A 27,624-nucleotide genomic window follows, 5' to 3' on the forward strand; every position below is an offset into this window, starting at 1 on the left:
CATTATTTTAATTATAAACAATAAACAATATGCCGAAACAAATACTTTTCTCTTTCTAAAATGTTTAATTTGTTTTGTCGGTTTACGTCTACAATTGGCAACATTGACACGTGGACGCACGCTCGCCAGGAGCCGACCAGTCGCGACGGATGAATCTCTGACGCCTCAATACATCGCTTTTCATAATTGTCTATGCGATTGCACTCCGCCGTCCGCCCACTGCGCGTCATCTGCCTAGACCAGCTGGGTTTATAACCAGTCATTCAATGTTTAATTTAAATACTCATATAATATAACCTTTCTTTTAAATAATGTCAAAGTCAAAATTCAAGATTTGCGCGCGAACATTTTTTTAATTGTCAAATATTGTTGTCTCTGTTTAAATGTCAGTGAACTTATATGAGCCTAATATAAACTCCAGACTCTGTTATTTAAATATTTTCCTGTATTACGTATTGTACAATAACAATAATGTTTATAATAAGCGTTTTTAATTGAGGGGTACAAGTTTGGGTGTGCTAAGACAACGGCTGGCGCCTACTTATTTGTGCTCTGGCGTGGTGCCGCGGTGCCGCGCCCTATTGCCGCCGTGCGGGGCGCCCTGCGGTCCGAACGGTGAATGCGACTAAGGGGAAAGCGTTGGCGATTTTGCGACTTTAGACATTTATAAAAAGAAATGCATCGTGTGCTATAATCCAGGCACTTATCAATGTATAAATGATATAGCGGTTTGAATGTAATACATGATTTTCATACTCGTCGAAATATTTTAATATTGTTTAAAAAGTATTAATTTAATTGATGTTAATTATGTATATAAATATTATTTTAATAATATTTTAATTGAATTAATTTTCGTTTCTAGGTTATCTCGCTTTCGTTTTTTATTCTTTAACGTTCCGTTATACGTTTAATTTTAATGTTACAAGAAAGTTATATAATAATACATATAACAAAAGGTTGAATATTTTAACCCAATTTAAAAAATCCAATTGTTTTCATTTTATACTTACAATACAACTGTCAGAACAAAACTTGTTTTCTTTAAAACAGTCATATTATAATATTCTAAATTATCTCTCTTGTTTAATTCTTTAATGTTCCGTTTCTCGATATTTATAGTGACATAATTCTTACGATTTAATACATATTTGAAAACGTTTCAACTTCGAACCCAAAAAAAAAACTAAATCATATGTAGTAAATTTGGTTTTGACATCCATCGCCAGTAACTTGCGCCAATACCCCCGAGGACCCCACTAATGATTGCCCATGATTTATTCGAGAGCTCATTTTTATTGCCGCCTGATTTCTGGCGTCGAGATGACAAGGTGTAGCAATGTTTGCGACTAATATTGGGGCTACTTGTCAATAGACTATTGTCAATGTATTTGTATATTACAAAGGAATGTCTTGTACACAATTGACTACAAACTTTTTGCTTGAGACTACTTTAGTTTTTTATTCTTCGGGAAAAATTCTTAAAATTTTGACATTTGGACATGCTCCGTCCAAAAATTAGTAAAAGTTCCAATTGGAAATTGGGATATTAATAAAACCACACATTATTGAAAACTTTATGGCTATTTAATTAACCTATACTAAAACGGGATATTTGTAAAAAATCCACAAAATCAGACACTGTCCCACTAATATTCGATGTTATTATAATTGTTCTGTAAAATATATTTAAGCTTAATAATATCCACAGAGACGAAACTAAAAAGTAAGAGTGCTAATGAAAGACTTAAGAAATACACACAGGAATTTAATTTCACTCCCAGTCGATTAGGAGTTAATATCAATTAACTGCAGTATTTGACTTATCAAATGATTACGGAAGCAGCAATTATATTTACTATATAACAGTATTTCTTAACAAATGTAAATAATTCCACAAAATTAGATACATACCTTTACTCCACTTTAATTCTTTTGCTCTCTTTCTGTCAATTCGATTTTACGCTATGATAAAAAGAGACAGATGAGGTACTTGACGATTTAAAACGTTTATATTGAGTAAGATAAAAAAAACATTTTTTATTTGCTATATAAGACTCGAATTTCAATTCAACGTGATTTTTCTCTCTTTCTTTATGGGGAAGTAAGATAGTCTGCCACTGGACATGAAAGAGATAGTAATAGTGGAATTTGGTGGAAAGAGATAGGAATAGTAAATTATTTTATCTACTTTTTTTTATTAAAAATTTCAATCATTGGCGTTGAAATTTAAAAAATATATTTTCACCTTATCTATATTATCTCTGTGGATAATCTCATTGTAATTTTGAGAATTTCTAATAAAAATTCCAACATTAAGTACAATGGGCGTTCCCTTGACAATTTTAATAGAATTTCGTGCAAATATAAACATGCACATAACAATTACAGGTATAAAACTTAAAAATACAATCAAATGTACTTTAAGATAATTCTTGAGTAAAAAATACTAATTTAACATAGAAATCATGTTACAAAGAATTCCATATTAGAATGAAATTCAAACGATGACGTCACCAAGGGCCTTAGCCAAACATTCTTGCAACAGGCGCGACGAACGCCAATCGAATTAGTATGGGATTGATCACGTGACCAAATGCCTGCATCCTGATTTCCGATCACGCCTGTCGCAAACTATTGTTGGCTAAGACTCCTGACAACTATTGAATTTGGAATTTCGTTTGCATCGGAAGTGACGTCACAGGTTGAGTTTCTAAGACTTGGCGTCCGGTTTCTATATTCAAATACTATTTTAACTTGCGATTATTGAAATAAAAGCGCATTTTTGTTTATATTATTGCAATTATAATTGGTATTTGAATATTCCGGACCTGAGTATGTCATTTCCAACCTCCTATTTATATAGCAGCAGTATTTATAACTAACACAACTGTATTTTATTTGGATATCATTATCTGAAATCGTAGACATGTTTCAATATTGTATTGTATTAAAACCTTCATGTGACGTCACTATTAATTCAAATTAGCAGCATAACTGCCGAACGTAAAAAAATGAAAATCAATAGTTCCGGAAATTCCGGTTAGATTTAAAAGCGCCTCCGCCGCTACTCGGTGACGAGTTCAGGAACAATTCTATATATCTGTGCTCCATGTTGTTTTTGTCTCGTCTCATTGCCTGTATAAGAAATTAAATACATTAATTTCATCAAACATATGTTAAACATTCTTAGTTATCTTTTAATCTAATAAATTGTAAAATCTAGCTTTTAAAAATGAGCGCATTCAAATATATCAAACTTGACTTGACATAAAATTGTTTGAAAGTCCTATGTGGTACCAGCTACCTATTGAAGTATTTCCGAACCAATTGGACTTAGGGTACTTCAAGAATAGAACGTACAAATTCTTAAAAGGCCGATAACGCACTCGCGAGCTCTCTGTTCTATAAAAAAAGTTAACATTGACGCTCCAGACGAGCTTTAGTGTCACTTTTGACAGCGCTCAAGGTTGTATATGACAAAAGCTCACCCTCATAGCGTCATCATGACATTCAAATTCCACATCAGCTTCGCCCGAAGGCCGCCCGCTGCTGTCGTAGAGTATCGTGATGTTGACCGGGCGGATTGGTTTGAAGAACTAAAATCAATAAACAAAAAGGGTACAAACTTGGCACTATGGCAACATTATCTGGATTTTAGGGTAGGTTTACAGATTCAAGAAAGTTAAAAGTAACAAGTTACTATATTTTTGTATAAACCCGATTTCGATGTAATCTGTTCATCAAACAATTCACTACCGAGATGTTGATGCACGAACAGTAATAGATTAAAAAAATTGGTTGGCTGTAAAGTCGGTTTACTGACGTTAGTTGAACGTGACAACGTCATAAGAAAATACTGATGTTTGATAGATATTTTGTATGATTATAGTGCTTAATGGAAATCACAATTGAATTGATCAAATTACATTTATTTATACGCATATTGCAATTGTCAATTTATATATCAACCCGATTGTGCCCCTTTGTCGCACGTTCCGCACTCTCGCTTGCACTTCAAGCCTTAAATGGAACGGCTCAGAGCGAGGTAACGCCGCTTGCATAATGTTTTTTCGTGCGTGCCGCCGGCTCCATCGAATTATAAGAGCGCGGTCACACACACACGGTGTGGCAATACATTTTACTCCTCCCCGCCTCGCCTCCTTTGTATAGGAACTGCATAAAGCAGACATTTTGCCAGTTCAACGGACAATTAAAAAATGTTTATTAATCTATGCAGTTCATTAATTGTCATACGTACATATGTGTGCCCTTTTTAGTTAGCCCGAGAGGTTAGTTGTCTCAATATAAAAATGATAACTTTAAACTTACATAAGCGATATCCTGAGGTGAGGCCTTAAAGGGTAAGCCTCGCATGTGCACGCAGTGGAGACCGCTGCTGCGCCTCAACCCCCCTCTGGCCGCACCATATCCACCACTACCACCTAAACATTAACGTCTATATATATTGTTCAGAGACAAGAATAATAGTATATATTATAGAGTTGTTAGTAGTATTTAGGATGGTTCGAAATACATAATTTTAATTTAATAATTTTTGACTACGTCACATTTATTTGTTATATAAATGTTGAGATTTACTCGTATTACGTTAGACACATTTTTGTTTTGATATATACTTTTTGTTAATTATATTTGATAATAGTTTCGTCCACTATATAGAATTTTATGAGTGTTTAGTGTGTTTTTTGAGAACTATTGCGAGGTAAGGTATTAGCATCAGTCAAACCACTGTGTGTTCCCAAACTAATAAAATTTCTCCAAATCCTTGCGGATGACAATATCGTGTGCCTTTTTTCCGGGATGAAATTTAAGTAATCTTTAAGGCCCTTCGACCCTCGCGATAGTAGGTATCTAAAGGCTTACTATAAAGTTATTGATTATCTAGTTGATAAAAGGGCCTGGGACTAATGCTGGGCAGGCTGCCTCTAATTAATTTGATATATTTGTTTTAAATATTGTTTGATGATTTGCTTTTTTAAGAGTACCGAGAGTTTTTTACGCCGGCTTTTTCTCTCGGCCTACACCCTCTGTCTTTGCCGATGAGTAGGGATGCCTACAAGTTTGAATTGTTTGACGTGGAATAAGTGATACCTAGAAGATCTTATGTTCCAAAATAAACGTATTTTATTTTATTGATTATTTAAAATAACAATATTTATCAATAAGAGAGGTTAAATGTAGGTATATTATTCGGTAACAGTTCTATACCCATAGATTAGATAAAAACCTAACGCAAACGTAATGGTAGTATTTAATTCGTGTCAAGAGCGAGAGCAGTAGCCGGTGGGGTGTGGTGGGAGGGGGAGCACAGTCTAAGCAGGTGCCAAATTGATCTCTGTGTGTAGTACTATAGATCAACGCGAATACTATTGATTTTTTTTTTAAATCAACGGATAAAAACGCGAAACGAAGAATTCTTGTTACGCCCTATTGCCTATTTCCCTACCCCTTATTCCCTCTCAATTTCTCACAGCATGAATACGTTGAAGACTGAAAATAAACTGACTATTTCTACCATAAACCTTACAATTGTGTAGCGAAAAGTACAGAAAAGCCGATATATAAGTATGTTGTGTATATAAAATTGTGTTATCTAACTCTTAACCCTCCCCCCCATACCACATACGAAGTACTTGAACGTCCACGTTATGTTGCAACTAAAATATATTTAAAATGTATACGTATAAAATAATAATGAGAAATTACCAACCTCTCCCAAAAGCCGTTCTGCCCCTCGAAGCAAACCGTCCACCAAATCGCTCGTTCCTATCGTACGGAGTCGGTCTGTACCCACGGCTGGAACGCATTCCGCTATCGATTCGCGCTGCGTATGCCCTCACTTCGTCGGGCGAACTCAGAAACACTTCTATGTACCTGAAATACCAAGTCTTCATTAATATAAATAAGTCAAACTATATTCGTTTATATTAATTTGTTCGTCCAAAAAAAAAAAATAATAATTATAAATTTAAGTTTTAAATAAAACTGTAAAAAAACAGATTGAATAAAAAATGTTTCTAGAATTCTGAAAAGGAAATCTGACGTCATCATATTTCATTTGTAAACACCGACACCATTTTCGTAGACCTCGTCGCCTATTAACATATCTCTATCCTTGTCTTGAATCTTCCCGCCGTTTCCCCCTCCGCTCCCCTCGCCCCTCGCACGCCCTCTGACAACTTAACATCCAATCATATGCAACCCACAAACGTAACTTAAGATTTATTATTATGATCATACCATGAGAAAAAAGTTACTGCATCTGTCATTCCACAATTGATGCCAAAAATTTGTATAAAAATCATGTTGCATATGCTGTCAAGCAGCTGCCTATAGCTAATATTTTGACCATCTATTAAATTTTATATTTGCTAAGAAACCCAGAAATTAATAAATACATACTTGTTTGAAATTATACTATATAAAGATTATAGGTCGGATTGGTATATGTGATATATAAAATTATTTATTGGTTTTTATTTTCCAATATATTATCTAATAGGATATACCTAGTGTATATACCTACGAAGAAAATAGATTTTTTTAAAAGCATGATCACAACAATAAAATAATGTATCATTAGCATTTCTGGAGTGCAATTATTAAGCCCTTATTTCACTAATTTCCCAAATATTATTTAATAAAACCTCTTTATTGTGGAATTTATGATTTATAGATGATAACAATGTATTGCTGTGAATGATTTTTTATTTAAAACCATAAATCTTAAATCTCCAAAATGTAGAGGTCCCATACTTAACCCACTACACCAAATTACTTTATTTGTGGCATTATCAATGTTTATTGATATGAGGCAACATTACAAACTTTGAAACTGATAAGCTGATTTCAGAATAAAGGTGAGAAATTAAAAAAATTATAAGTGTTTTATTACAAAACTTTATAAGAGAACAATTAAATAGAGATCTAACCTTATGGTAATAATAACCATTTTTAAAAATATAATGCTAGAAAAATGTGGATGCACCTATTAAGAACTTTTTAAGATTGCATTTTACCAGCAATGCCACCAGATATCAACAATAGGCCACATATAAAAACGTTCCCCCCACCTGTGTCCTATTTTCTCCCTGTCCCTGCTGAGGGCATCTTGAGCACCCTGTTTGTCAATGAAGTAAACATACGCCTCGCCCGAGGCCCGCCCCGTGTTGTCCGATAGTAAGTGCACCCCCTCCGGGGCCACTTGGATCCCTGCCCACCCGATAAATACATACTATTGTCTTAGATGTACCAATTGCTTTGTCAAGTCAATATAAATATTACTATCCGCCAAATTATGAGTGTTATTACTTTGTTCTCCAATCACATAAACTCATAAATACAAAACTTATACTTTTATACAACATAAAATATTATAATATTAAAAATTATTTATTACAATTTTATTAATGATAGTCATTTTAAAAATCCTTGTGTGTTTAAAAAGAAGCTACAGAAGAGTTGTTGAACTAATAAGTTACTGCAACTCTAATGCAAATAAGCATGGTAATAATTTTGTTCAAAGAATGCAGATAATGTTGCAATATATTTTTTTTATTTAGAGGTATACATTTGTTTTGGGTTTAATCTGGTTGTTTATGGTTAAAAAACCATAAAACTAAACTACAACAGAAAATAACAGAAATATTTACCGTCAAAAAACTGGATAACTTCATCTTTTGAGCAGCCAAAGGGTAAACCTCTCAGCTTAACAACACCCATGTCATCATTGACAATAGGAAGTGTATCAAATCCATTTTCACTTTGTTTCATAGCATTCAGTGCCCATTCCATATCTTGACGATCAGTGGAAAAAACTAGAAAGGAACAGAATGAAGTGAATAATAGATAATTTAAATTATATTTCAATGAAATTACAAGACTAACTATGTACAAATAACATAATGGCTAGATTTATATTAATATAATGCATCTATTTTAGTAAGGGAGATTTTTGCGACATTTGTGTTTACAATAATGTCAAGTGTACAGAACTTTCAAGACCAAATTAAATTTAACATTACCTTCTATGTATCTTTTGCCCATATTTTCTTTATCTTTCTTTAAAGCTTCCTCAACATCTTGTTGGCTCTCCACTTCAACAAAACACTCACCAGATGGACGGCCAGGTCGTACCTCAGTCAAATGTACACCTATAATTAATGATGGATGGATGAAGTGGCTTATACAGTGATTAAAAATATTTAAACAACAAGAATGATTAAATGTACATAATATTTAAACGCCATATAAATGATAAATAAAAACCCAATAGTAATATACCTTCTTTTCCGTTCAACACATTGACATCAGATAAAAAATCCAAAACATCTTCGATTGTAGTGGAGAATGGTAACCCACGCAATTTGATAATATTACCTCCATCGCCGGATCCCAACATGTTTCACTATGAAAAGTATTAAATAAACGAATACGTTAAAATAAAATCGAGTACTTTAATTAAAAGATGCGATTATCTTTTAAAGTTCTTAAAAATGCTTATGCTAATGCAACTGTTTTTTAATTCTGAGTTCCACAAACATGAATATTGAATGATGAAATGAAATAGACAGGAAGCCGTAATTTTAGATTTATGACAATGGACATTAAGCATAGAGAATAGTCTCACACGCAATTCAAACTGAATTCTTCTTTCATTCTTCATTCGGTAACCGGTTTATTCTTTATATTATTATTACTAGCGACCCGCCCCGGCTTCGCACGGGTGCAATGCTGATACTAAATACATTATAGAAAATCTGTGAACGTTGTATATAAAAATGTGGGTTATCCATAAGAGATAGACATAAACCATCAGGGACTTTTTTGTAGACCTTTTCAATGTGTACAATACTTAGTACATTATTTTGATAAAACTCGTAGGGTTCAGCCTGCGTTTGCAATGTAAGCGGAAAAAATGTAATTATTTACGACATCACATTAGAAACCTCAAAAATTACAGTACTTTTCCACTATTTAATGGATGTTATTATACATATAAACCTTCCGCTTAAATCACTCTATCTATTAAAAAAAACCGCATCAAAATCCGTTGCGTAGTTTCAAAGATTTGAGCATACAAAGGGACTATGGGACAGAGAAGGCGACTTTGTTTTATACTATGTAGTGATTTCACGAATGACAGCAAATTTTATATTTTTTTACCACGGCACTCTATGTATAAGCACGGAGCAATGAGATATATTTTCTAATTTGATAAAGTGCCCTAAAATCTTGTATATTAATTTGAGCATTTGTATAGAAATGGAGACACTAGAGATACAATATACTATTTTAAAAGTCAGTAAATTCGGAATGTATTTAGTATGAAAACTAGGTAATATATATTCACAAAATTACAAATGTTTGAGACATGTTGTGATGACGAATTGTGACTGCATCATTAAAAAATTATCTTTTGATCCAGTTTGTGGCGTGTAGTTAACTACGTAGTTACTCTGCTATATAGTCTATTCACTTATGTATGTGTCACGTATAGTATGAACTCTACTTGAATCAACTTCGAATTGGTTTTTAAATTCAAAGGTTACCAAGGAAAGCTGACTTGTTTATGTTTTTACTAAATAATACATTTTTAACCTGCGTGTACCTATTGAATTTCCATCGTAATTCTGTTTTGTTATTCTAAAGCGCAGCGTCTTTTTTGATATAATATGCATATATATTATATATACAATTCATGGCTGTAAAATGTAAAATTAAGAAAGAAGATTGATGAACGAGAATTTTAACTTAGTTGCCGACTAAGTCGATACCAACTCCGGGGAAATAAATACAGATAACACAACATTTTTCTGCAGCTGTAATACTTTTTGACATTTAACACCTTTGTCTTCAGTCACCGTGACCACGCACGCTGTAAAGCACGCGAAACGTCGGTTTAAATTTAAAATTATGTACAGACAATACTATTAGTTGCCGACTGCTTCACGTTACCGCTGCGACGCGGTGATCTGTGATTGTAAATATATTAGTTTATTGGTTTGTACTTTGTGATTAAATATTTTTACTGTCTATGGTAGTCAGCGTAAGTCGTAACCTGAATTAAACTTTTTACGTTTAAAACAATAACATTCCAAGCTGAAATGCTTTGCGTTTGTTATATTAACTAGTAAATAAGTGAAAGTTGTTGCTTTGATCGTGTTATATTGCTACTATAAATATGACTGTGGACGGCGAAGAAAATCCTAGGGACCGTGTGTTCATGGATATTTCTATCGGAGGACTTCCATCGGGTCGTATTGTGTTTGAGTTGTTCAATGATGTTGCGGCGAAGACGTGCGAAAATTTCCGGGCCCTATGCGCCGGTGACAAAGGAGTTGGAAAAAACACCGGAAAACCATTAACATATAAGGTTAGAATTTAATGATATAACTGTTAGGCCAATATTGTGTTGTAATACAAAGTGTATTGTGTTACTAGACAACATTGCCATATTATTGTAATACCCCCATAACTGAAACTCCAGAGAAGTACAAATACTATCCTAAAAATGAAGAAATTGCTTTACCAAAACTTTTGAAACATCACGCATATTATTAGTAATATGATAATAATTTGCATTAATAATGTAATTTATGCAATTTTACTTCATCAGGGTATGGTATTTCACCGTGTGGTGAAGGATTTTATGATCCAAGGAGGAGATTTCAGCAATGCCAATGGAACAGGAGGTGAATCAATTTACGGAGGTACCTTTGAAGGTAATATATTAACACATTGTTTATTTTAAAATGCTTTAGACCTTCTGTAAAGATTAACTTGGGCTGATAAAAAACAGGTTTGGCAATAACTTTGATATTTTAGTAATAACTTTTCAGTCTAAGGCAAGGTGGTTTTCTCATGATGTTTTCCTCCACTGTTCAAGCAAATGTTAAGTGCACTTAGGAAACAAGGCCATAAGTGCACAGACGGGAATCAAACCTACGGCTTCAGGGATGTGAGTCACATGCTAGGCCAACACTGCTCACATCACTAGTACTAACTAATAAAAATAATTATTTTAAAAGTAATTTTAATTTGTCACAAAACAACTTACCTTAAATTTATTGCAGTTTGACTTTAGCTCTCCAAAATTGATTACTTAATTTCAGATGAAACATTTGAACTGAAGCATGATAGGCCTTTCCTACTGTCCATGGCAAATCGGGGCAAGGACACAAATGGGTCACAGTTCTTTATGTAAGTTTGGATAGATTGGTGAGAAAGATGATTTTTAATTTCTCATTACATTAAAAGTAATAAATTAATATTTACAGTTAACTTACAATCTGTGCGATACTATAGCTATGTAGTTAGTGTTATGTGTTTAATCATGTTCTTGGCTTAGGTCTCAAAAGCACCTAATTGCAGCAGCAGTTAATTAAGTACATGTGACTAAGAAACATCATCAATACAGCAGAAAACAAATGCTTATTGACATTTTGGTAGTTTAGGTGACTTTTTTTTCAGTAATGTAAGTGGAGCCTTCACTTCTTTGCGATTTACTATTTCTCTATGGTAAATCTCTCAGGTAAACAGCTACATAACCTAATATTAGCTGTCTGTTTGAATTTTATATTAAGAACAAATGAATTTTAAATTTCATCTATAGATGCAGTTTTTTTTCTCTTTAAATCAAAAAGTATTTAGTGTCTACTCTGACCATGGTTCTAAAATTAATATTTTGTTTAAGCAGGCCATATATAACCAGTGTTGGCTTTCTGTTTCTTTTATTTAGTGATAATTTATCGATAGCCATTTGGTTTGTTTTAGTTAATTAATTCAGTTTTAACGGTTATTACAAAATATATCAGATTGTTTGTTAAGAAGGTTCTATTATATATAATAGCTGCGAGTGGACGCTGCATAGTGTCATGTATGAAATGTACGTTGTGTAAAGGTCGCGCCGCGGCCGGGGTCCCCGCAGCCCGCTATCATTCTTTGTGTTCTGTGTGTTGTAGTACAACACAGCCGGCGCCGCATCTCGACAAGTGAGTATTCTATTAATATATCTATGACAATATAAATATGATTAGACCTATTGCAAAATATATGAAATTGTGTAAAAATACTTGTGAATAGTTAATATACTGTTTAATTTTATACTCCCTCTGCTGGCTACCTTCACTAGCCCCTGAAATATGATTTTCTCTTTTAAAATTATTTAATCACCTAAATACTATTATTAAAGAAAATCATGTATTGGTTTAATTAAAGAAAGGTTCACTGATATATTTCTTAACTTTTATGTAAAAATTCTTCGCTTCGCTATTCATATAAAACTTTAATTTTCAAGCTTCATTTTATTTTGATGCGTCGCCAACTTCCTTAATTAGCCGAACAATCAACAGCCTAGCCCCTTAAATAAACAGCGGCCTGAAAGATGTTCAGCCAGTTCATCAAACAGCTAGGCAAATAACTTTAATTACCTGGCCTGTTCACTGTTAATTTAAATTTAGTTCAACTTTCTACGACTCTATAACTCGAAACAAAACTATTCAAAGGCGGCAAACCACAATTTTATGGTGTTTCCATAGTTTAATGACAAATAACAAATACAATGGAAGAGTGACAATAATAATGTGAATTTATCTGCGACTCACTCAACAAATTTTTCATCACTTATTTCTGCATCTCTCTATTGTACGAATGACCTAAGCATTAGCTAGCCAGTTTATTAAATATCTTTACATACGTTACGGCTGAATATCTTTCAGGCTAGTTAAAAGCTAGGCTGTTAATTTAACGCCTTATACATAATAAAATAAAAAAGCACGACAATGTTCGAAATTAGTCGCGAATTTGGCGGGCTACAATCTGGCCCCCTTACAGATACCGGCAAACATCTTAAATGTCCTTGCGCAGAAGCGATTTTTAAGTATCATTAAGAAAAGAGTGACGTGTCGATCGCGTGATTGCTGAATCACCTGACGTTTGTGTCCCGCACTGCGATACGATGCGCAAACTTCCCCCCACTCCCTTGTTTAATGGTCAAGAAGTTTGCCGGTATCTGTAAATTCCAGGAAATTAATGCTCATTGACTGGGATACAAGTCCAACTGACATCCAATGTAATCTTATATCTTTAAACAAGCAATTCTTGTATATATATATATGTATATATAATTGGAATCTCGGAATCGGCTCCAACGATTTTCATGAAATTTAGTATACGGGGGGTTTCGGAGGCGATAAATCGATCTAGCTAGGAATCATTTCTAGAAAATGTCATTTTATTCGTGTTTCATTTTTTGTTATTCTGTCGGTAAAATCGAAAAATATTATTCATATTTCATCATTTTATTAGTATGTAATTCGTACTTAAATATAATTTACAAAATAAATTACAAGGCTCGGTCATCCAGGTACTGGCTATTAAAGAGTGTATTGACTAAAGACGATTCTCCGTTGTTCCAGTGTGCACGTAGTATTCGGCCACGTAGTGAACGGGGCGACGCTAGTGCGGCAGTTGGAAGCGCTTCCAGTGGATCGCAACGCAAGACCTCTTCAGGACATCACCGTTACTAATTGTGGGCAGCTTGTAAAACTAAAGGCTGGTAAGGACTTTTAACACCAACTCAAACAAACTGTTATCAGTTTAAATTGTATGTCACTTTGTTGGAATTGATAATTAGTTCTTATTCAAGTTCACCCATGATAGGATCAATGGATTTTGAGATATTTTTCCTTGCTTAGTTTGACAGATACTTGAAGATAGTTTAAAGTTAAACCATGTGTATGGAAAATATCTCTCTTTCAATGAATTCAGTTCAAGTATAAATATAACTTGAAAATGGGGGAAAATAATGATTGATTGATTGATTTTATCATACTATAAATTTGTGTATTATATGTTTGTATTCTTATATTGCTATAAGTCTATAATAGTCGTTGTTTTTATGTTAAAAATTCTGTAATACTTTTGAATTAAATTTAGTAAGATTTTTAATGCCTAATGAATTCACAATCAATTAATTCAATATTTTCAGAGGCCTTTAAATATTCTAAATTTCAGGTAAAAAACGTAAACAAGATAAAGAAAAAGACAAAGAAAAGGATGAGAGTGAGGCCGAGTCTGAGAAGTCTCACAAGAAGGATAAGAAAAAGAAAAAAGACAAGAAGAAGAAACGGTAAGACAAAGTCTTACTACCTTTTATTAAAAGTATTATATTCCTGCCACAATTCTCTGTGGCGGCACATTGCGATTTAATGGTTGAGAAATGATAATTAAAACAAAGAATACATTTTATATCAGTTAATTTTTCCGTAAGCGGTTCATTATAGTATGCGTGTGTACAACTCAAACAATGACGGAAGCTTGCACGCATTTACTATAAACGGTTAGGAGGAATTTTTCTGTTATTGATAAGTAAATCTTTATAATTAATATAAATTTCATAATATAATAACGTAAAAAACTATAATCTAATATCTTATCACTACAAATTATAAGAATTCACTATTAATGTATGTAACTTCTATGTTAAATTTCTTTTAAGACAAAGCACGCTACATATTTAGATTGTAGCATTATAACATTTTTGTACCATATTCTTGCAAATAAATTATTAATATTATTAAATTTTTTAGACATCAATCTGAGCAGTCTGAAGGTGAGCAAACCTCAGAGCCATCTCATCCGCTGGTCACCACTACCAAAATTGATCCAAAGGAGATCCCGGATGTGCCCACCAATAGGTTCCTCATGAGAGCGACAAGGGATGAGAAGGATAAAGACACCAGGAGGGAAAGAGAGAGGTATTTCATAGATTGTTCTCGAAAAACTTCTTGAGTGAGACCACCACTATGTGGATCGAGCTGCCGAACTGTCTGAATCAATTCCACTTGAGGTCCTTCAAGCTTACCCATTCCTAAAAGGCTGGCATCGCGAGCAACATCAGATGAGCCTGATTGTTCCCTATTCCCTAAAAAATTAGAGCTGTCACGGGACGCCTGGCAGATGTGAAACATCGACATTATTTTGTAAAAGTAATATGCAGAAAATAATAGATTGTGATAGGAACTAAATATGTCATAATGATAAAATAAAATATTACGATTTTTTTTTCCAGATAACGATGACTATTTGTTGAATAAACATTATTTTCATTAAATATTTTTAATGTGAAATTTACTACTGCATTTAGACTGTATATCATATAGCGTGGCGATGCGTCGCCACGGCATGCGTCGCCACGGCATGCGTCGCCACGCCAGTAATCGGTTTTACGTGCGGCTATAGATGTTTCACATCAATAAAAAATAATTTTTTTTCAGGCCGCGTTACCGAGAGCGTGAACGTCACGCGTACACGCGAAGCGGACGCATCGTTAAGGGGCGTGGTGTGTTTGTAAGTTTAAAACATTTGACTAGGTTTTAATTATAAATATATATGGTATTTTGCCTAATTAAATGTATACTCCAACTTTTCTAATGAACGAGTAATAAAATAAGGTTAATGTAATCTGTGACTCTTCTACAGTCTACACCATATTATGTCTATCTCTATTTTATTCTTTAGCGATACCGCACGCCGTCTCGCTCTCGCTCGCGATCTCGTTCAGTGACGCCGCCGCATTGGAGGCAGGCGCAACGGAGGATCGTGAAACTCGCTGATGTGGAGGTAATGTTTACTTTTGAAATAAAGTGCTTAGAAATATTTGGAAGATTTTTTTTTAAATTTACTTAGTGTCAAATTTCAATGCTGTTATATTATTTGTGAAATGTTACTATTAAAAACGCAATTTTCTTTATCATTTCAGCGTATTGAACATGAACGTGTTCAGGAGAGTTTAAAGAAGCCGGTAGTTAAACAGTCACAGAGTAAGTTTATTATATCTGTTTTAACGAATTAATTTAATCAAAATACTGTCCCAAAGTTTGTTTTGTATCTTTGCATAGTATAAAGTGTCGTATTTTTCAAGAACGATTATTACGATCTAACCGAAGACGAAGTAATTAAAAAAAAACCTAATTAACTTTTTTATCTTTATCAAGGAAAATACACTCCGTTCTTGTATACATTTTTTTCCACTTATCTTTGTTTGGCACTTAAGACTAACGTGTACTAACTAAAGTTGGTAGACAGACCTTACTATACTCTGTATTTAATTCCGTAAAATTGTGACAGATCATCATCCTTTGATAGGTCAGAGATTACAAACCTTTTTATTTGTTCGTGAATTTATGAATTTTATTACGTACGTACAAGTAAAGATTACATTTTTTTAAAAGGTTTTCTAAACTTTCAACTTAATAATCAAATAAACTAACTAAAGTTAATTCGATATGTTTTTCTTGATCTTGAAATATATAAATAAATAACAAATTTATGTATCAGGTCGTCACTTGAGTAAAGTATTTAGATTTACGTTTTTGTAGATAAAACATAAGAAATACGAAGCATTTTATTTTTTAATGCCCTTAAATGTGTCAAATTTGTTCCATTTTTCGGTGGAAAGTGAAGTAGCAACATGATATGTCAGAATTTTACATAATGGAAAATCAAGAGTTTAATATTAAAGGTTTTGTATTTTCTCAAAAGAATTGAACTTATTTATTATCTATTAATAATAGGGGTCACCAATACTCCGCCTAGACAGCAGGAGCAGGAAGAAGGAGAGTGTGACACGACGTTGGGTAAGTTGCCAGCAATTTCAGGAAAGCTCCAGAAAGAGTAGGAAAATCATTTTTTTAAATGTTTAATAGATTCTTAAGATCCGGTTTAGATCAGATATATGATTCATTTGTTGTGCGTGGCGCCCTTAAAAACAAATAGTATTTAAAAGGAAACAAAACAGAAAATTACATATTCTCACTTATATAATATTATAGTTTGTGTATATTTCACGTGATCTTTTTTTATTTAGCAAATAAAATTTAAATGTCTATATTCTTCTGCTGTGACTATCGAAAAGAAAATATATAAAATCCCTAGAAACGGTTAAAGTGTTTGCCAAAAATTGGATTTTAAATTTAAATTCTTCATATGTAATTGTTTTTAGAACAATCTCGGGATGGAAGAGTTGACTACAACGCACTTGATTTCGAAGAAGATGTGGACCAGGAAGGCATGTTCTTTAATTAATAAACAAATGCTTTAATCAATTGTTAATTTGTCCATGGGCGGCGGTATCACTTAACATCAGGTGAGCCTCCTGCCCGTTTGCCCCGTTCTATAAAAAAATGCGTAAATTAACCTAATATACTATGTTTAGAAACCGCCAAAACCGTGGCATATATATAGTTAAGTACTTATTTTTGACGCCCCCCCCCCCCACCATGTAACGCGCTGTAACGTTTTGCTGTACCCTATAGTAAATAGTTTCGCGACCACCCACTGACTCATTATACCTAAAACCTCTAAAACTTACCATTATGTGGTGTAAAGTACCGGAAAGTTGAAAATTATTTTAACAGTAACGCGTAATTCAATCCCCGCATTGTTACGTTTTACAAGAGGAAATGCCCCCCCCCCCCCAAACTCATAATACTTGGTTGAAAACCGATTTGTTTATTTGTATGTTTAAACAGAGGAAGGCGAAATCCCATCTAAACGTAATGAGCAGAAGCGTCTCGCGGAAAACCGGGCCGAGATACTAGCTAGGGCCCTTGGAGTCAACCCCAAGCATGATCAGCTCAGGTAAAACTTCCTTTTTGATCTTTTCAGCTGTAGTTAGAAAAAAATATATTTTATTACATTACCGATATCTATTAATTGTCTTGTTAATGGTAAAAATTCACATTCCAGCTAAATTCCTGTAATTTAAACATATCTGTCTCTCTCTCGAATTTTGTTTGTGATGAAATGGACAACTAGAAACGAAATCAAATTGCTTGCATTAGTAACTATTTATCTGAATAAACGAATCAGAACTATGTCATATAAATCAGCATTGTTTTTTTAATATATGCCAACTTTTATCAAGAAAATATTCAACGATTCACTTCAATTCTTAAACCGCCATAGTTTTTAAAATCAATCAACGAATTAAGTGATCAAAAATTTCCAGGGACATGAAAGACACACGTGACTACCGTCGTCGCGAAGGTATATCATCTGCTGTAGTTCAAGCAGCGCCCAAACTCTCGTCAGCCGTTGCTCCTATGGGGTCTGAGAGCCAGAATAAGGGTGAATACGACCCTTTCACGCTGCTAAGGAGCACGTTTTCAAGGAACAAAGAGCAAGTGTAAGTATTCTTTCTATGTCAACTTGTACCTTTATCCGTATATTGGCTCGTCGTCAGGTAATGCCAGCCGCTAATTCCTAGTCCTCGGCTTCCGTGAACAATTTTACTCTAAATTTAATAATACTTTTTTATTTTGGGTACTGTTCAACGCAATCGAATGCTTGACTAGTGTCAGAACGGCTATCATGAAGTTAATAATTTTTCGATCTGAATTTGGCATAAATTACTTTCTTGATTTCGACAGCTATTGCTGTTTTTCATAATTACAATATATTTTCGATATTTTCGCCTTAATTATATTTTGCAGCAAACATTACAGATTGTTCAATTTCCAGGGCAAAAAAAGAGGCAGTGGAAACCAGACGTGAAGTACCTAAAGATAAAGAGAGAGAGAAATATCGCAACGAGAGAAACGATCTACCAGATCTTAGAGAAAGTCTAAGAAAACGTGAGCACCGAGAGGAAAGAAATGATAAAGAGGATTTAAATAAAGATGACAGACACAAGAGGACCGACAAATACAAGGTCAACGAAGACAAAAACGAAAGGTACAGAGCTAAAACCAAATCACCCGAACTTAGTCCTAAAACTTTGGACCGATTTGAGAAAAATAAAGCGGATGATAAATCACACGATCGAGAACCTAAACGCCAACGCGATGCAGAGAGACGGTCTCAGGATAATACACCAGACAGACCCAAATCTCGTGAATCTAAAGACAGAAAACGAGAAAAATCTAAAGATAGATCTAAAGAGAGGTGCGATAGGTCACGAGATAAATATGACAGGTCTAAAGAAAGACGAGATCGCTCTAAAGACAGACGTGGATCGAAGGAAAGACGTGACAGATCCAAAGACAGACGCGATAGATCCAAAGATAGACGAGATAAATCTAAAGATAGATCGAAACGTAATAAATCAGAGGGAGAATCGAAGGACAAAGTGCTGCCGATTAATGAGTTTGATATTGAGGGAAGGTTAGTATTAAGTGTCTTAAATATAATATAATCTATGACTAGTAATTTTAAAAACATGGGTTAATGATATGGCACACTTTTTACAACATTTGGATTAAGATGGTCAAAATTAGATTGAGATAGGTTATTGGGTTTGGGCGTAAGCCTACTCAAAATCTCTTCTCAGTTCACCTATTGAATTTATTTTATTTTTCCTGGAGGAGATCGCTGGATATCGATATGGCCTTCCGTTGCTTTCATTATTTAAATGTTATCATTTTACTGATTTATTGTATGACTTACTGCGCTGTCTCTACAACCTAAAAAGTGTCTAGGACTCCGAAATGGGAATCTCCTAGCGTTCTGTCCTGTGCCAATTCCCGCCAATTGCTACCATTCAGCAGTTTCTCCTCCATTCTGCCACCTACTGGTCTCTAAACCACTAGGCCGGCTCGGGTAAGCTTCCGTCACCACACGATAGAAGGATAGTTTTAGTAGCAAAGAAGTACTCTGAGCACACGCACGTAACTTATATTCCGACTACATCTTATATAATTTTTTGTGTAACAGATCTAAAGAGAAAAGTAAGTCTGGCAAAGTCGACTCTGGGTACAGACAACATCCTGATAATTTTGATATAGAGGGGAGGTTAGTTAAAATCTTTGACCATTAATTTAATTATGCTAGTTAAGTGTGCCGTTTGAACCCTGAAAATCTTTAATTGCCTATCCAATGGCCTTTTTACGCTACCTTCACCGTTTAAGAGTTTAAACGCACAAAATGTTGGACCACGCTGACTAACTTAGCTATACATACGATTCAATCATTCATCATTTCATCATCATCATCTGCAAAATTTATTTAAAAGCCTCAAATTAATTCCCTAGAGATTTTTATCCTAGATTTTTTGGTATGTTCCCTTTTTAGTTGAGGATTTGTCTTGATTTAAAAAATGTGCTGTAGGTATTTATGCTTGATATTCAAAAACCAGGAACTTTGAGTTGATTTGAATTATTTTTTTATTGATGGCCTTTGAGCCTACTGACTCGCGTCAAGTTCATGTTTTCATCGGTATATATTTTTAACGTTCAGAAAAACAAAGTCACCGCAACGCGAGCGCAAGGTTTCTTCATCGGATGGAAAGGAGAAGGATGAGCAGGAGAAGAAAAAGGTATGTTTGGACAGAGGGCTGTTAAGAAAAATGTTTTTTTTCTCGTTGTCTCCTAAAACTCCAAAGTTCGGTGGGGCAACGAAAGAAATCACGTCAGAAATGAAACTTTGTAAATTGATTATTAGTAAGGTAAAAGCCCCCAATGATCATGTATCAGGATATGATCACTCCATGCATCTGTATTCACACTATTTACTGTATAATGATAATATAAAAAAAATAAACTTATTATTTTTATATATTGATAAATTTACTGCAGACGACGTTATGCGACAGAATTGCCATTTAAAGTTCTAATATATAACTACTAAATGGATACATTAACTAATGGCGTGTCTTTTTTCTCTATCTCCTTTTCTCACTCTTTCTGAATCGATTTAATATTTCTCTTTCTTGCTCTCTCCGTTTTCTTTGAAAAAAACGCTGCACATCTTCGTGACGTTTCATCCGCCAAAAAATTATTTTCTAAGCAGACTCAGATATAATGGCGTCTTTATGGCTTTAGATTAAGTGTTAACTTGTTTTCAGGAAGAGGAAAGAAATGAAGCTCGTAAGGAATTGATGGAGATTGTTCGTTTGATCAAATCGAGACAACGCGATCGTGAGAATAAAGCTGCTGGTGAGTGATGGTTTAATTTATTAATATCTCTTCTCCTTATACTTTTCGCTCTTGACAGCTCTGTATATTATTAGAAGAGATGTGATGCTCTTCAGGAGGTTTCGCCATCTTTGCCTATTGGAGGTCATCCTCGGATCGGATAGAAAATGCCGTAGATCTCTTTAAGGTTTTATTTCTTGAATCAATCAATGAGGAATTTATAAATTCCTCTCCGAAAAATTACTCTCAAAAATGCACTTATTAACACACAAAATACTGTCACTAATCACTTCAATAACGCACACTTCACAACAGTTTATCACTTGTGTTCATTTCATTCGCATTTTATCTCGTCGGCGTTTGTCTCTCGATATCGCATTCAAAACAGAATTAATGGTGTACATGAACCCTGGGAATAATCTTCGACGATATTCGAGAATTCTCTAGGAAGGATTGCTTCTGAGTAGCGATTACACAATTCTAGAACGTTCGTACTCTTTGTCTCTTTCGCATATTTTGCTCCGTACTTGGAGAATGGCGTTTTAGAGTCCTCAGTCTAGCTTAGAGACGGTTCCGATCTTGTGGACATTTACATATTTAGTTAGCGTTCACCTTCAAGACACGCATATGTATAGGTTTGACAAGTATCGTACTGTTTGTGAGATATTGTATTTTGAGTGAAGACACTATTGTTTGTTTATAAAAGGAATAAAAAGAGATTTCGTAACATTGCTTTTTGGAGAAAAAATACAATTGAAGCCAAGGTTTTTTTTATTAATACATTTTTTCAAGAGGATTCTCGGATCTCTTGCTATTGTCCTGACACTCCTTTCTCGCGTTATCCGCTTTCTTGACCTTCATCTCGTCGATTCTCTAGTACTTTTGTTTTGGTCCAAGTATGTACAAGGCTTACGCAGCCTTATATCACTATCCACACTTGCCTTGTATATCCTACTTGTTAACCGCTTCTCATTCATCCGTTCATGGCCAAACCACATGACGTCTTAACTGTATCTGATATTTCAGAGGCGAAAAAGAAGAAACGTGATTCCAGTTCGTCATCGTCCGATGGCGAGCGATCGAAGAGACGTCGTACTCCAGACCGAGACAGAAGACGTAGTCGCAGTAGGTGAGAAAAGGATGCAAATAGTTTGCTGTATGGGAAAATAGTACAGTGAAACCTTATTATTAGGCTCTCAAAGAGATTTTGAGAGGTGGAAATGCATATTTTTGGTTTTACGAATTTCATTTAAATAGCACTGACAAAGAAATCATGTGCCCATGACATTCAATTGCTGTTTTACCTTATGAATTTCCTAGTCACCTTTATAACCTATCCAAGTGTTGAGTGAACAAATAAAGTTTTATGGGGCATAAGATTGTTAGAAAGATTGAGACTAATCTATTTCAAGATGTTCATATGTAATTTGCAATGACCAAATATGAAGTTTTTTTTAAAGCAATATTTTTAACTTTATGCTAGTTTATAAATTTATTTTTTAATTGATTTTTAGGTCTCGTCGTAGCACCTCCCGTTCACGTCGCCGCTCGCTTTCGCCTCGGCGCAGGCGCAGGCGCTCTTCAGATTAAGTAACTAAATAGCTTAACAAACCAATTCCAAAACGAGAAATAGAGAGATATAGTTTTCTTAGATTTTAGGCTTGACGACATAATTTCCGTTTTTTATACAATGGGTATACACCCGTCCAGAACATCACTCAAAATCTACTTTCAAAAACTATGAAACCATTTTTATTTAAAGTTTGACATTGACAATGCTCAAATGGCGATTTGAGATTGGTTTACGGTATTAGTCTGACTTTAAAAACAAGGAGTACACTAAATCACACGCAAATATCAATAAACTTTTTTTTATTGATTAAAAGTAATATTTCTTAAGTAAATAAGATTTTGATTAATTTTGGCATGGTTAATTGTTAAATAATTATTATTAAAAGACCAGGATCTTTTTAACTTCTAATAATGAGAGAATTACATCGATCTTGTACGCAAAAACGTGTGAATCGATATCGCCTATCGTTATTGGAAATTAAAAAATACCATAAAGACAATATTTCAGGGATATCTTTAAGGTTTAAGATTCAAAGACAATTTTATGAACTCTCCCTTATGTCAAATGCCATTTGACAAATGGAGTTCTTTTTTATTTCTCTAGTTCTCTAAAAATTCTGTAGTTTTTAACTAATATTTGATTTTTTTGCTTGCTATATTAAATATTTGGTCTCCAGTTAAAAGTATACAATTATGTTGAGACAAATTCTTGAATAAAGTTTATGTATGAATTTGTGTTTTATTTCTCCGAAATATATATATGTCCTGTTTTATTTATATCCTCCAACTCATTAAAATGAGAACAACCAGATACTTATGAAAATTATGTTAGACAAAAACGGACATGATACCTTACAAAGGAGCCAAACAGATCCATGCAACTTTTCTAGTATAGGTAAACTAGTACACTTATTAACGTCAACAGAAAATACGTTAAATTGATTCTAAATTTACATTTACTATACTAGAGCTTTTAATTCGATTCCTGATTTGACAATTTCAATGTTGCAACGTTATGACGAGTACCAGCTTCTTCCACTTAACCGTATTCAACGAAGAGCGGTTCGAATCGTTGACGACCAAAATCTCTCCAAGCGGCTTCATCCTTTGGCATTGCGTAGAGATGTGGGGTCTCTCTGCATCTTCTACCGCATTTACCATGGACGTCGGATTTCATCATCGGACGTCGAGGCAGAATACGAAATTCCACCCGTATCACCTCGACGTCCGCCGTTCCACAACTGCGCGTTTTTCCAGGCAGTTTTTGCCGCGCACCACCACTCTGTGGAACCAGCTGCCAACTGAAGTATTTCCGAACCAATTCGACTTAGGGTCCTTCAAGAAAAGAGCGTACCAATTCTTAAAAGGCCGGCAACGCACTCGCGAGCCCTCTGGCATTGAGGGTGTCCATGGGCGGCGGTATCACTTAACATCAGGTGAGCCTCCTGCCCGTTTGCCCCCTGTTCTATATAAAAAAAAAAAAAGAGTAAGAAATAGTGACGTGAAATTATTGACGGAAACGGAATATTTCCGGATCGATTCCTCTTGTTTATAGTAGTATATCTAAACAACTACTACTTTAATAGAAACTAAGTATATCAGGAAATTAAATATTACTGAACGGATAATTGAGTTTTGTTAATTATGGACTATCAAATTTTCGTTAATTGTAGGTCTATAAATATTGGCAAATAGGATAAACCACAATTAGTATAACCGGCGTTATTAATTTTGACGTTGTTAAATTTTGAGCTCTGTGACATATAATGACAGCTAACAGTAGCGCTATTACTCCGACACGGCCAGCGGCCAGTGTTCACGAAATACCAAGTCTGGCGTAAACAACGCCGAGATCTTTTACTTGCGTCACCCGTTTGATAGATTAAGATTCAATTGTGTTATTATATACCTAGTGTAAGCACGTTCGAGCGGGTAAAACTGAATTTATTTTTACTTAACTATTCAGCTACTGGAAACTTCGTCAAGTTGCGAAAAATCCAAAAGATTAAGCTAAACCCAAATAAACTTAATATTGCGTAGAGGGAAGTCACCAGATGTGGTTTATCCATTGTCGGTCTAACAGAAACGCACCGGAGAAACAACGGGCACTGCTTTACCGATGCCTATTCTGTCTACTTTTCTAGAAGCGATGACACTATCGATTGTGGTGAAGCTCAAAGCCGATCGATCCTCTAAGAACGTTAGACGGATTGCAGTAGCAGATAATGATAAAATATTCTTTAGTGAGTCCACTGAGAGGAGCTGGAAAGATTTGACATTTGGGTACCACAATGAAGGTACACCAGACACGCTATGTCAAAGCCAAAGCATAAACAACTCATCAGAGATCAGAAACGCGCAAACGTCAACACTGGTTGGCGGATCCTTGCCTTAAGAAAGCCGCAGGAGTTGCAAAAGAGAGCTGATTAAGCTAACTTCTAAGCCTGCTGCAGGTGAGACCACAATTCCGAGATCCAAGATTTTAGTGATCTTTCCCACAAAATTCGTCTTATTATTAAACATCTACCTGCTAAAACCTGGGCTATCGAGAACGACAAAAATTTAATTGTAACAGAACTCGAACCAATCTTTAAAACGTGGCGACATGTTATCTGAAATAAGGTGTGGCAGACAGGAGTTTAGCCTTCGGAATGGACACACACCATATTTACAAAGTAGGTAGGTTTTCAGGTGCAGGTGACCTGAAAACCTTCCTCTCTAAATAGATCGCTCCGGAAAAAGATTGTTTTGTCAATCAATGGGAAGTCAATGGGAAGTCGACGTTGAACGAAGAAGACGTTGAAGAAGCTGTAAAAATATAGAAAAAGAATATATCGCTGATGTTACTAAGAAGAAACTTATGTTCTGTACACAGCTGAAAAGTGGACCTTGTCAGATGTGGAAAGGCAGAATATAGACGCTTTAGATGTGGTACTGGAGGAGGATGCTTTCGGTTTGGTGGACCGAGTTTCGTACAAACGCCTCAATACTTTAAGAACTCGGTATTACGCTTATTATCTATTTTCAACAATCTCGCATGCTTACATTCTTCGGACACGTATCCCGGCGTGGTGATCAGTCCATAGAACGCCTTGTCGTCCAGAGGAAAGTGGAAGGCACTAGATCGCGCAGAAGGTCACCTACGGTTGGCGGGTTTATTACCCCCATGATCCTGAGAATTATGATGTTTTGCTCTTCCTCCAACCTAAAGAGTTTCAACGAGTCTAACCACTGACTGGTCTTAGGGCCCCAGTGGCTCAGGTCGAGAATTTATGGATATCTTTAGCGGTTGAAATAACTTCGTAAGCGCGATACAGGGTATGACATCATCGCAGTGAAAATATCAAGTAGAAGTTATGTACGCTTAAATTACGAAATACATTAATGAAACGTAATATAAGCTATAAATATTGGAAGCGTTCCAAAATATTACAAGTACTTCCTGGACAATGTCCAATGCCCTCAGATTCTCCTTTCAAGTTTTCAAGTGTCCTCGGGGTGACCAGGTGATAAATTTTCCCCTTACTATTGCGAAAATTTATTTGTACAATATTGCTTGTGACGCGTCATTTCCTAGATTGTAAAAATAATTATAAACTGTGTGTTGTTTGAGGCACCTTTTCCGCGCATCGCCACTATTTAGAACCAGCATCTCCATGAAGTATGTATTTTCTAATGAATTGAATGAACTTAGGGTAGTTCAACAAAAGAGAATCCTAATTCTTAAAAGGCCGGCAACGCACATGCGAGGTCACTGGTACTAAGAGTTGTACACTCTTAATATATATCAAAAAATAATTATATATAAAAACGCTATAAGTGAACGCTTAGAAAAATAAAAACCCTCGGACCCCAATGGAGTTCCAAAATTAACATTTTAGTGCATCTATTTAGGATCGGGTTGGATGCAAAAAGTGGATAATAGAGAAACTGTCTACGGATTTTAAGCAAGAATCTGAGGCGGGAGTCACAACTTTTGGATGTACCGTGCGTCCATACTCCAACTTGGTTAGCAAGGCGCCATACATGCGAGCGTAATAAATAAGATTTCTATAGTAATAATAAAGAAATTTGTTATTTTATGCAAAAAATACCTAGGTGATTTTTTTTTTAAATAAGTGTTGTTTGATGATTTTCTATTTTAAAAGAGTACCGAAAATTTTTTTACGCTAGCTGTTTTAGCCCTCCGTCTCATTGCCGATGAGTAGGGATGTTTCGATGTAAATTTAATTTCGTGGAATAAGTAATATCACATATTCCATTATATACTTTTTTATTTTATAAATGTTTACAGGACTAAGTGAAAATATTGTTTTTAAAGCCTGGCAACGCACGTGGTACCCATGGGCTGTGCCAGGCTTTATAATTGCCCTTTGAGGGCGTCATGTAGGTTAGTTTGCCCTATCCTATAAAAGAATGGCGAAGTTACTCATTTCGGTAGGATCCCATTTCCTTGGAACATAAAGTGTTGGGAAGATTTTGACAATATTTTGCACTGGTAAGAATTTCTGTTTTCGTTACAAAATTAAGTAGCTATACTAGTTATTTCAATTCTAACAGTAGTTTATCACTTCAATATTCTATACTAAATGAATCAGGATCAAATAATAAACATTTGATTAAATAATATACAAAAAGCCTGGCAGCACTGTGTGAATAATTGCGCGGCGCTGCGTTCTGTGCAAGTCTCACTGACCTACCCTTACGCACCTTGCGTTGCTGAATGTTACTTGATATGTTGTGGTTTTACAAAAAAGGTTTCACACCTACTTTGTTGACATTATTTACACCGCTAATTGCGTTCCGGCAGAACTCGTAGAGTCATCAGAATGTACAACTGATTAGTAAATAAAGATTTAATACAAGTTAGAAATTAATGACCCTGAATTGTCTACGCAGTTATATAATGTAATGCTTAGCAAGAAATCTCTAGGCTCTATTACATGCATACTTATAAAAATTGTACATAAAATTAAAATGAATAAAAATATAGTATAAATCGCTAGGCATGTACGCATACATCGATGTTTTCATATTATTAACAAAACGCCCATTCCGGTTAGGATTTTCCGCTATGTACAACACCCGCATGCATTAGGAGGCCGTAAAATAG

The 27,624-nt window shown here is 34.7% G+C and overlaps 2 protein-coding genes across 3 annotated transcripts; one reads left to right on the plus strand and one right to left on the minus strand.

Moving 5' to 3' along the window:
- Nucleotides 1-1,565: 1,565 nt before the first annotated feature.
- On the minus strand, nt 1,566-8,580 carry LOC110992062 (heterogeneous nuclear ribonucleoprotein F). Its single transcript, XM_022257728.2, has 8 exons — nt 8,308-8,580; nt 8,049-8,177; nt 7,677-7,841; nt 7,098-7,236; nt 5,735-5,898; nt 4,333-4,445; nt 3,492-3,599; nt 1,566-3,138 (listed from the first exon to the last, which is right to left on the minus strand). Exons 1-8 carry the CDS (start codon nt 8,423-8,425, stop codon nt 3,022-3,024), a joined length of 1,053 nt encoding a protein of 350 aa, XP_022113420.1. The 5' UTR covers nt 8,426-8,580; the 3' UTR covers nt 1,566-3,021.
- A 1,451-nt stretch (nt 8,581-10,031) lies between these two features.
- LOC110992046 (peptidyl-prolyl cis-trans isomerase G) lies at nt 10,032-23,242 on the plus strand. 2 transcript variants are annotated; one of them, XM_022257702.2, is made up of 20 exons: nt 10,032-10,399; nt 10,643-10,748; nt 11,139-11,226; nt 11,988-12,017; nt 13,443-13,582; nt 14,041-14,155; nt 14,616-14,783; nt 15,303-15,375; nt 15,547-15,648; nt 15,788-15,848; nt 16,602-16,664; nt 17,030-17,095; nt 17,559-17,667; nt 18,038-18,214; nt 18,550-19,191; nt 19,741-19,818; nt 20,263-20,341; nt 20,870-20,960; nt 21,966-22,068; nt 22,454-23,242. In XM_022257702.2, exons 1-20 carry the CDS (start codon nt 10,208-10,210, stop codon nt 22,527-22,529), a joined length of 2,559 nt encoding a protein of 852 aa, XP_022113394.2. In that variant the 5' UTR covers nt 10,032-10,207; the 3' UTR covers nt 22,530-23,242. The 2 variants fall into 2 exon arrangements, with proteins under 2 accessions (XP_022113394.2, XP_022113395.2); XM_022257703.2 differs by lacking the exon at nt 19,741-19,818 and having other exon boundaries at nt 10,033-10,399.
- Nucleotides 23,243-27,624: the final 4,382 nt, after the last annotated feature.

Source organism: Pieris rapae, chromosome 8, assembly GCF_905147795.1.
Source record: "Pieris rapae chromosome 8, ilPieRapa1.1, whole genome shotgun sequence".
Classification (NCBI taxonomy): domain Eukaryota; kingdom Metazoa; phylum Arthropoda; class Insecta; order Lepidoptera; family Pieridae; genus Pieris; species Pieris rapae.

Bases quoted from the DNA above. Each gene is read 5' to 3' on its own strand.
- LOC110992046 (XM_022257702.2), top strand. From the start codon at position 10,208: ATGACTGTGGACGGCGAAGAAAATCCTAGGGACCGTGTGTTCATGGAT. The intron at 15,849-16,601 runs GTAAGTTTATTA...TATTAATAATAG, and splicing joins GGTAGTTAAACAGTCACAGA to GGGTCACCAATACTCCGCCT. The intron at 17,668-18,037 runs GTAAAACTTCCT...AAAAATTTCCAG, and splicing joins CCCAAGCATGATCAGCTCAG to GGACATGAAAGACACACGTG.
- LOC110992062 (XM_022257728.2), bottom strand. From the start codon at position 8,425: ATGTTGGGATCCGGCGATGGAGGTAATATTATCAAATTGCGTGGGTTA. The intron at 7,842-8,048 runs GTAATGTTAAAT...GTTCCTTTCTAG, and splicing joins GGGCAAAAGATACATAGAAG to TTTTTTCCACTGATCGTCAA. The intron at 5,899-7,097 runs GTGGGGGGAACG...TTGGTATTTCAG, and splicing joins AGGGAGAAAATAGGACACAG to GTACATAGAAGTGTTTCTGA.